The following is a 10882-nucleotide window of genomic DNA, read 5'->3' as shown; positions in this document are numbered from 1 at the left end:
CAGCCGGGGAGTAGTAATGGGTTGCGCCCTGAGTGGGATCCGCAACCTGACCCGCAAAGACCTGATCGACGACTGCACCGATGGCCCTGTATTCCTCACTGCCGCGCTGTACTGATCGGACAAGTTCATTGCCGCCAGGGCCGTTATTCCATGCCGAAAACTGTAGAGGTGCGCGGGAGACTTCAGTTGCATTGCTGCCATACCCGCTATCTTCAACGCGGTTCCGGATGACATGGGCCACGGCAGCCCAGCCTTGTTCACCTTCATTCAGGGCTTCGCCAGCAATGGTTCGGATAACATTGTCCCGATCCGTTGCGTTCATGGGCACCGCTGAATTATCAGATGCAGGAGCCAACGAGCCGATCAGGTTATTTCCCATAGTCCCAAGCGCATCGGTTGTTGAAGTGAATGTGTCCACACCTTCTTGTATGAGCATTGTGACAGCATCATTATTGTCGATGTTGTTGCTATTCCTCTCTGCCTGACCTTCGATCCTTGCTTCCCCAAGTGCCTCATGGTGTTCGCGGCGCATGGTGTGGTTGCCCATTTGCTCTTCCTGGCCTTCCTGGCGCAAACGCACATTGTTGAGAGTGCCGTCAACAACACTGGCATTACTCCCGACAGGGTTCTCTGCAAGGGAAGTCCGGGCGTTGTTATAGGTTGTCGGAACAGCACCAAGAGAAACCACACCCAGGCCTTCAGTTGATGGGGCCTGAGCAGAGCCAAAGATTGCGGAGTTTCCAGAAACATAATCGCTGATGAAGTCATCCGTCAGACGGGAGGCTTGTGCCTGTGCTTCAGGCGTTTGCGGGTTCAGAACACGCAACATTTCCGACTCGCTCATGCCTTTGACGTTGGTTGCATAGTGCTGAAGCATATTGCCAAAGCTTGCGTTCACAGACGCATCACTGCTTGCCATACGGGAATGGGTCTGCTCTGCGCGCTGCAATCTGTCCTCCGCCGTGGCGCGTGTCATACGGGCAGAATTTGCTTCATTAAGCAGGTCACGATGCCCCCAGCTGTCGCCAAGCTGTGCTTCTTCAGAGGTCTGCCACCCGCTTTCTGTTCGAACGGCTTCGACGCGAGAAAAGTCTCTTGAAAGCCCCGTTTCTTCAGAGGTTTGCAGTGCACGGTTGTAACGGTCACGGGTAGCAGAATCCATTGAACCATTGAGTTTCATAGCAATGTCTGGGGGGGTACCCATAGCTGCTGACAAAGCCAAAGAGCTCGTCAATTCATGATCAGTTGCAAGCTGATCAACCCTGCGTCTTGTGTCACCAATGCTGTTCTTCACATCCTCACTATGGCTTTGCCCGCCTGAGTCCGTCAGGCTTCCGCCCATGGAAGAGCGCTCAAACATCTCCGAGTACGTATTATGCGCACGTTCATAGGATTGGCTTTCCTCGGCGCGGGCGGATTGTACGGAGGTTTGTGCTTCCTGATAGCTTGCCTGTGCGGACTGGCGCAGGCTCTGGGTCATTGTGGCCCCCATAAGGAACTGTGATCCAGCCGTGCCTGTGGCATAGGTGGTTGAGCCATTGGCATTAACCGTGCGGCTTGAGCCGTCCGGCAGCACTTCCGTATGACGCCCTGTATCCAGGGAGGAAGATGTGTTGAGGCTGTTGGCGCTGTAGTTGTTCATGGCAACGGTTGCCAGTGAGTGGTTGCCGGTCGCCATTTCACGCCCGGTTTCAATGGCGGAACTCTGGGCCACATTGGTCATGGCGGTGGATGCGCTTGCCAGACGCTGTGCGCCATACATCAGAGCAAAGGCAAGGAAGGGCACCATGGCAATCAGGGAACCTGCGAGGGTCGCAATATCGGATTCAACAGAGCGAATCCCGAGGTGGTTGCAAAGGACATGGCAAATTGCAGTGAGCCGTCGCCATCCGTCATAATTCCGGCTTCGCGGTAATAAGCAGCAGAGCGACGTATAACGATGGCATGCAGAATGGCGTTGATCGGCTCCCAGGAGGCAAGCCACACAAAGCCCGTGGCGTAGCTTTTGAGCACAGTGAAGGCCATGGGCGTCAGCATCAGAAACACCGCCAGAGGGAAGAAGCAGTAATAGACGAACTCCATTGTGACCTTGAGCATAGGTACCCATTTACGGGCCTGTGCTGCCGATGCCGCATAGCTTGAGACGGTCTGGCGATCTGCCCGTGCAGTCTGATAGTGCTGCATGGCCGCAGCATTGCCCGCATCTGCAATATACCCCTGCGCTGCATCATCGAGCGCCTGCACCAGAATAGACTGAGCCAGCATATTGCGCGAGGTGGCGGCAGAGGTGGTCACAAGGTCGAGCATTCCATCCATACTGCCTGTGAGACGGTTCACCTTTTCCAGAGAGGTCTGATACTGGTTATCGGCAAAGAGGGAGTTTGCTTCTGCGATCAACACCTGGTCGATGTATTCATCAAGCTCAGAAAGCAGCGCTGCAACCCCCTGAGAACAGGTAACGGTTTCCCCGGTGTATTCATTATAAAAGGCGAGCGCATTGGGTGAACTGTCGCTCAGCATCTGCACCAGTTCCGTGCTTGTGGTCAGCTCATCAATATCCGTCAGGCCAATGTTCGCAGCGTCCAGAACGCAGCGCTTCATGTAATGATCCAGCGTAGATCTGAAAGTCGAATTGGTTGTACGCCAGCGGGTGGACTGGGCCATGAGGCTTGCGCCAAAGAACATGCCGGATTTCTGGTACCCCAGATCTTCCGGGGTGGAGAGCAGGGGTTCCATGATTGCGGTGATGTCATGACCAATTGATGAGGTTACATTGCCAATGACCGCAATGCCCCATGGAACATTATCAACCAGAGCAATCGGGTGATCTGCCTGTGTACGATCGAAGACCACAACCGTTGTGCGGGAGACAAAGAACAGCGCCCCCAGAATGGGAATGAGGATAAACCACTTAATAGCTCTTTGATGCCTTCGCCCCAGATCAGGCGGTAGGCAAAGCCAAGAATACCTATGGTGATGCCAAGGGTGAGGAGCGCCTGATAGCCCGGACCGGATGTAAATGCGGCAACAAAGTTGAAGGCATCGCCAAGCATCAGGCCGCCGCCCGTAGTATATATCTCATACTGACCCATCAGTCTGATCCCGTCAGAGAATTGGCGAGACGCTGTGCGCCAACGGCCACCAGTTCTTCTTCTGCAATGCGCAGCTTGCTCAGCTGCTCAACGGCCTGGCTGTAGCGTTCAAAGGCGAGGGTGCGCAGTTGATTGAAGTTATTCTGGGTTTCCCGGATATTCCCCTGAAACTCCCGGCCAATATCCCCGAATGTTTCTGAATTACCGGCAGCGGAGGACATTTCTTCCAGAGCTTCGGTCAGATACTGCATGGCAACTTCAATCGCCACATATTGCGCCATGAGGGCAATATCATCATCCACAAACTGGTATTTATAGGCTTTGGCGGTGACGAGGGTTTTAAGGATCGGATGGGGCGACATATCCAGCAGCGCAATGGCTTCGGGCGACGGTGTTTCATCCAGATCAATGGATTCCGCCAGATCCTTAATCAGCGCTTCAACCCGATGATAGAGGGAGGATTCAGCCGGGAAGTTCAGGGTGCTTTCAGAGGGGTTCAGGCAAAGATCCGCAGTATCACAGACAAGGCGCGTCACTTCCCCGCCTTCAATCAGAACCCGCAGCATGGCAGGAGAGGCCACACGTGGCGGAATAACCCGGTGCCCCGGACCTTCATCATCGCTGTCCGCAGCTGTCGTGATGATGGTGCCGGTCAGCGTCATAAAAAACTCTGCAAGCCTGCGATCATTCGCCAGCAGGAGGTGACGCTGTGCTGCTTTCCAGGCGTAGTTCACATCCACAGGCACCTGGTCTGCAAGTTCATCGCCGGGATTGTCCAGCGTGCTTGAGGTTTCCCCAGCGGTGCCGCAGCTGTGACGTCCAGCAACATAGTCTGCAAAATAGCCCTGACGATTACCGATGGTTTTGCAGATGTGTTGTGACGCATTGTCGATCTTCGGCCAGAGCGAGGCTGCAAGCGCCTGTCCGGCCTCACAGGAATTGATGTTCATATTATTGACGCGCTCAATCAGGGCGCGCAGTTCGGCCACAATGTCCTGCACGGCAGGAGACATGGATTTAAGCGCCAGCTCAAAAGCAAAGCCTGCCGCATTCTGCATGATGCCACGCATCAGCTGCACAAGCTCATCTTTGGAAATAAACGAGAACGCCCCGCCGAATATATCAATGCCGCCGCAACCCGCGCGGATCGAAGGCAGCTGTATGTTCACAAGCTGCGCATTGCGCTGTGCTGTGCGCACATAGAGCGAACCAAGCGTGGCATAGCCTGCCCGCTGACCATTGTAGGTCTGTGGCCGGGTATAGTTCACACCACCCCCGGCGCGCTCCCAGAAACTCGCAAGGTCAGATCCAATATCCGCATGGGCAGAGGAAGCCGGGATGGCCAGGAAGCACAGGGCAGCGACACTGTTTTTAAGGCGTTTCATCTGTTGGCTCCTCATCTGGGGTGTCGGATGCGATTTCGATAAGCTCTGGTTCCATGACGCGCAGAACGCGATCTAAGATCTGGTCCCGTGTCAGCAGGCCGTGACCGATCTGGCTGACCTCACCGGTCGCGGGTTCAATAATGGCAAAGAAGGGCGTGGGGTTGTCGGCAAGGCCAAGGCTTTCAAGCTGGCCCCGGTCAATCTCAGCATCCGGGAAAGCGGCGTAGCGGTATCCGTCCTTGCTGACCACAAAGACCGCTGTTGCGTGCTGGTCAATCAGTTCACGCACAATGCCGGTCTGGGTCTCGCAGGTATAACAAATGTCCGGATGTTCCGTGACAAACATGATCACATGGCTCTGGCTGATCTCTGCGAGCTTTGCCTCACGTTCCAGACGCTGGCGGTCCTGATAGTCAAAGACGCCGGGGTTGGTCAGAGGATAGACCGTGTTGTGATCGAGGTCGGGTGTGCCAAAGAGAGCAAGCTGCCATGTCTTCTGGAAGTTCTCTGCCCGATCAATCATCTCTTTCTGGATGCGCATATAGGCCACGAGGTTTTCAACGGTCGGATTGAGAATGGCCTCAGCCTTTGCTTCTTCCACGCGCTCAGAAAAGATGGCCAGCCGTTCGCGGGCGGTCAGGATTTCTTCTGGTTCCTCGCGGGGTTCAGGGGCCGGGGGCGCGCTGGCGGCTTCTGGTTCCGGCAGGAGTTCTTCTTCCGGTTCAGGCTCCGGGTCGCAGTAGAAATGCCAGCTGTCCTGAATGCCGTCATTGCACCAGTTGTCAGAAACACGTTCGGCTTTGGCGGGCAGGGCCAGAGCTATGAGGCAGGTTGCCGCCAGCAGGGAGGCTTTGAGTGTGGAGATGTTATCCATTGACCGTCTCCCCCCGCATCGCAAGGCGGATGAGGCGTTGAAGGCTGCGTGTGTATTGGCCCGCGCCCCGGAATCCTTCAATGACGCCTGTGACCTCATCGGTGCTTGCATTGTAGAGGGCTGTGCGTGGAACGCGGGGTGTGGCCTGTACCAGGGGATGTTCCGGCTCATAGCGATAATCTGTGAAGGGCGGGATCACCTTATTGTCGGTGGAAATCGCCAGCACGGGAATGTCGCTGTTTTGTGCCAGACGGTCGAGAAGGGGGGCTACGCGATGGCAGATGCCACACCATCCGGCACCAATAAAGATAATGCCAACGTCCGGGCGTGTCGGAACATAGTATTGCGCCTGCGCAAGAGTTGGCATGAGCAGAGCGGATGTCCCTGTGATCAGAAACTTACGTTTAGAGATCATGGCAGTAACCTTTCCAGCAGTCGTTCTTCATAGGGGGTGGGGTCAACATTCTCAGTGTCATCCGCGAGATCTGGGAAGGCCTCGGTAAAATCGAGTGCTTCCATATCGACGTTTTCCAGCGTGTAGATGCTGAGGCCATTACAGTTTGGAACGTGATATGTGCCGAAGTCGCGATCCAGCTGTTCACGGACCTGTTCCTGTGTCACGCGGGCAAAGAGGGAGTTGAACTGGCAATACATGCGGCGCGAAGAAATGCAGTAACCGAAGATCTTCTCTACGCAGATCGTGCCGATATAGACCGTGCGGCGGGCTTCGCGCGCATCTTTGAGGATCTGTTCGTTTTCCCGACACTGAGATAAGGCGAGACTGAGGCCCCAGCCTGAACCAGAGCAGCAGTTCTTAAAGCCAAAGCCTTTTTTGCGGCAGTAGACTGCATCGCCTGAGAATATGGTGGTGCCATATTCATCATCGGTATCCTGTGACGCGTTATGCAGGAATTGCAGCCATGCCTGAGCATCAAGGAAGTCATCAGAGGTTTCGGGTTCCGGATAATCAGAGCAGACGCCGCCAATGCAGACGGTCTGGCCCTCACATTGTTCGGGGGATGTCCCGCCGGGATCTCCGCACTCAAAGGTTACGTCATAGTGAGAGCAGACGCCTCCGACCTCAGCAAGACATTCGGCGCGGATTTCCTGGCAGGACGGGTCCGTCGCATAGTCAAGACAAGTATCAACAGCTTCGCCGATTTTGCAATGGAAGACCCGCTCCCAGCCCCAGCACTCACGGGCTATCGGAATGTGATTGATGTCCCGTGTTTCTGCGGGTTGGGTGCAGTCTGAGGAGATACGGGAGCAGTTCTCATCGTCATTGAGCGGGGCGCAATCGCCGATCAGTTCTTCCTCAACATTGCGCGCGACACGGCGCAGGAGTTCTGCGGGCGGAAACTCGGGATCCGCATTGACGCAATCCCATTCCTGATGTCGCTCAACACAGGTGTTGCCTTCTTCCTGAATGCAGCGATCAGAGCGTTTTGTGCAGCTGGCCTCACTCTCAAACTGTGTGCAGCTGTCGATGGGGTTTGTGGTTGCGCAGTCAGAGAATACCGCGCGTTCCTTGCATACGCCTTCAATTGTGACGCCGTTCACAATAACCGGGTCTGTGTCGATGCAGGTGATGGAGACCTGCGTACATTCATTGGCGCGGGCTTGTGTTGAGAATGCGATGCAGATTGCGAATGCTGTGCATTTTGCAAGGGTCTGGAATCTGAGGGAATTGAGATTAATCAACCGCATGACAGCTCCTCATAAGAGACCTGAGGATTGACGCAGCAGCCACCTTCGGCGCGGAACCTTACGATAACGCCGTGATATCCGAGGCCGTGAGATGCGATGTTTACGGTCAGCTGCCCTTGTTCGAGAAAGCGCAAAACATCCCAGGTTTGACTGCGGACAGTTGCATTCGATGCCCCTGCTGATCCTGATGCAAGCAGTGTGGAGCCGGATGACTGACATGGCGTAAATGGCAGGCTTACGAAGACGCTGAAATCCTCCGTAACGCCTTCCTGTAGTCTGTTGCCATTGACGACCACATCTGGCTGACATTCGCCTCTGTTGTTCTGGCTATCCCGGCTTTCTACCCATGTGACTTCCATTGTCAGCGCAGTCAGATTGACCCCTGCACCCGGCGCTGTGAGGTTCATCTGGCGGCGGACAATTGCGAAGGGGTTTTCCAGGACCAGGCTTGCGGAAGGATCCGTTGCATACATCAGGTGGCGGAAGGCGATGACCCTGCTGCTGACAGATCTGTGGTAGCTTCCTTCGGTGTATGTGACGGCGGGATTATAGTTTGAACTTACGCGCGGTGCGTCAGCTGTTGGGTTCAGGGCGCTTGTCAGGCATCTGGCCGGATTGTTGCATGTAACATTGGCCCGCTGAATGCAGGTCTCTGGGTAAACCTCAGGGATCTGAATGCAGCGCCAGCGGTCATGGCGATCCAGGGTGATTTCCAGATCCTCAGAGCATGTGCGTTCCTGATATTCCTGAGAGCGTTCGCAGTAAGCGTCAATCAGGGGGGTGCCGTCGAAGTCTTCCACTTCGCAGATGCCGGATCCATCGGATGTAAACAGATCACCGACCGTCTGGGGTGCGTTGTCCGTGATGTTTTCCGTCAGACCAATGAGGGCAGGATCGTCTTCAACATCCGGAAACTCCGGTCGGTTCGCAGCACTGTCTTCCATTGCATGAAGGGCGCGGCTTTCCACTGTGTCGCCCCGCACGCGGCGATCTTCAATCTCGCTTTCGATATTGGCATTGTTGATATCGGCTTCTGGCGGGGCGGTGGTCTCAAAAGGTTCCACCACATCGAGGTTGTCTTCCGTGATCAGATCCGTGGGGGCAATTCCGGTCAGGGCTTCCTCTGCAAGCTCTAATGGTGTATAGGTCTGACCTTGGGCCGGATGGTGAGATATTGCATAGCAGGCAACTACGAGCAGTGCTCCGGTGAGAGGGAGGCTTATCGCAGTACGGATGGTCAGGCTACCCTTCATGGCTGATCTCCTTGCTCTGTCAGCAGCCGCTGTGCTGCGCCACTTCCCGGCCCACCCGAGTTCGCCACCCATTCAGCCGCATATTCAAAGCTGACATTGCCATAGAGAATGTCGTGCTCAGGCGCGGGATCACCGGCGCAGCCCTGGGTCTCGCAGGGTTCCAGAGGCTCGGCGAGAAAGATGAAGGCCGGGACGGCTTCCACATCAAAGCGGGTGAATACGGTCGGGTCGATGGAAATGCCGGGCATATCTTCTGTGTCATCCCCAAAGACTCTCGTGAGGCGATCCATCGTGTCCTGGAAACTGTTGTTCACAAGGCCGCGCATAACAGTTGAGAACCCATAGTCCCGCGCCTGTCGGGAGAGTTGACGCAGGCTTTCCTCCGGCATGGACATGCTGACGAGCACAACACCATGTTCGCTGAGCTCAGACGGGCCACTGAGTTCATCGGGGCTTGCACCTTCCACCCCGGACAGAGGCAGGACTTCACGCAGTTGCGGCAGGGTTTGCAGCAGGTCATTCCATTCCGGAATATCGAGATCACCCAGAACGGACATATCCGGGGCACCTGGCAGATCGAGGGCCTGTCCGGCTTCGCGTGCTGCGCGTTCAATCTCTGTGATGTTCTCAAGGCTTTCCGGGACAGGGGTGTCCGCATCCTGCGCCAGAGCGGGCAGAGCAACGAATGTAGCAAATGTAACAATGTGGTGTGTGTATTTTACAAAGCGCAACAATTACGTTTCCTCCAATGCAGCCAGCCAAAGCTTTCCCCGACAAAGGGGCGCTCCCGAAAGGTGTCGATGAATTGGGATGAAGACCCCATGGGGGCGCAGGCATAGCGGCCAGATGTTGTGGCGCTTGGGCGTGTCAGTTGCTGACGGTAATACTGGCGCTGAATAATGGGTGCGGAGCGCGTCTGGCACAGGGCGCTGGAATGGCCGGTCTGTCGGGCCAGCAGATAGCGGTGCATGCGGGCCTGAAGTTTGGACGCGACATTGCGCGATGCCTGAATGCCCCCGACATGGGAGTTTGCTTCCCCGGAAATCGGATACATGGGGCCATTGCAGCCGTCACACCAGAACATAGAGTTAAAACCGATGCGGCCACTTGAGGCGCGCACACAGTCGGCAGCACATGCGCCCTGTGCGATTGGGTTTGCAAACAGAATGGCTTCGGGATTGATCAGCGTGTTGAGTTCGCCGTCCTGCCAGAGCGGGTCAAATTCTGAGACATAGGCCACATCAAATGTTGTGGATTGCATGCAGAGACCATCCACGATGGTGCCAAGCCATGAGATCAGGGGGTAGTAGTAATAATGGGCCTGCCAGGAAGAGCCACCGGGATCACCCGCTCCGCCGCGCTTTGTGCTTTGCCCGGTTCCAAAGATGCCGAAGTTCATATCAAAACCCATGTTTACGAAACAGCCCGGCTCATTTGAGACATCAATCAGGCGGGCTGGTTCCCAAAGGCCGATGGAAAGGCCGGGACGTGGGGGAATGCCGGGGCAGAGGCAGAGGGGCAGGCTCTGGTTTTTGGTATCCGGGCGTGAGCCAAAGAGGCTGATTGCGCCAATGGAAATTGGGAAAATGCAATCCCAGCAGACTTCCGTGATCGGGTTGAGGAAGCGCTTATTGCATATCGCCTGTGCCGCTGATGTCCCGATAGCAGTGAGGCCAATGGCGAGGGTCAGGGCTTTGAGGCTGCGGGTGAGTTTACTCATCATCGAGAGCGACCTCCTCTATGCGCATGTATGGATCTTCGCGTGTAATGACGGAGGGCAGGGCTGTGAGGCCAAAGCGGTTGACGATGATCCCGTCCTGATCGAACCAGAAGCGGCGGCTGTGTTCTTCTGCCAGTTCCAGCGGTGAGCCGTTTACGATCACAAGCAGGGTGTCGAACTCATCCCCGTCAGTCAGTGCAAAGGCGACCTGCTCCGCATCATCGCCATCGAGCACAATGATGCGTTTGCTGAACCCTGAGTATTCCAGTGGATTGACGACCTGTCCCTGACGGGCAAAGACGCGGCCCTCATGGTCTGCCAGATCCTGTTGTACGGTGATGGATGGATCAAAGAGGAACGCGCGGTGTTCTGTTGCCCGCACCAGACCACCCACGGGGCGGGGTCTGTTGACGTAGGCGCGGGTGCTGTCGGTCATCTCCTGTTGCAGACGATCAACGTCCCCCGCTGCCTCACGGGCGCGCAGGTGATCATAGATAACATCAAGGAGGTTTTGTTCTGCAATCGGCCAGACGGGACCATGCTGCCCGAGATCAGCCGATTGCAGATGCTGTGTTGGCGTCAGCAAGGCAAAGATAGCAGGAATTATAATGCGTGAACAGAGCTTCATGCGCGTTTCCCCCAATATGAGGAAACAAAACGCGTGCTTGTGCCAGCCAGGAAGGATGGTCTGGGGATGACCTCTGGCTGGCACTGTGCCGTGGTGGCATTGGCTGAGCTATCAGAGACATTGGAGCATGTGACGGGGAATAATGCCGAAACTGCGCCGGTCAGCGCCTTCAGAAAGACAAGAACACAGGCCACCGACTGGCGCAGGCTGGCTGTTTCAAACC

General features: G+C 55.8%; 1 protein-coding gene across 1 annotated transcript; it reads right to left on the bottom strand.

The window, feature by feature from the left end:
• Positions 1-4463: 4463 nt before the first annotated feature.
• Positions 4464-5351, bottom strand: LOC122376797 (protein TraF-like). The gene has a single exon (XM_043356741.1). It carries the CDS (start codon positions 5349-5351, stop codon positions 4464-4466), a length of 888 nt encoding a protein of 295 aa, XP_043212676.1.
• Positions 5352-10882: the final 5531 nt, after the last annotated feature.

The sequence above is a fragment of the Amphibalanus amphitrite genome, unplaced genomic scaffold (assembly GCF_019059575.1).
Source record: "Amphibalanus amphitrite isolate SeventyFive unplaced genomic scaffold, NRLGWU_Aamphi_draft 002315F_arrow, whole genome shotgun sequence".
In the NCBI taxonomy this organism is placed as follows: domain Eukaryota; kingdom Metazoa; phylum Arthropoda; class Thecostraca; order Balanomorpha; family Balanidae; genus Amphibalanus; species Amphibalanus amphitrite.
Note: the sequence above shows the minus strand (reverse complement) of the source record. Positions and strands in the feature narration are given on the sequence as shown.

Excerpts from the sequence above, each read along its gene's own strand:
- LOC122376797 (XM_043356741.1), bottom strand. The coding sequence starts at position 5,351 with ATGGATAACATCTCCACACTCAAAGCCTCCCTGCTGGCGGCAACCTGC.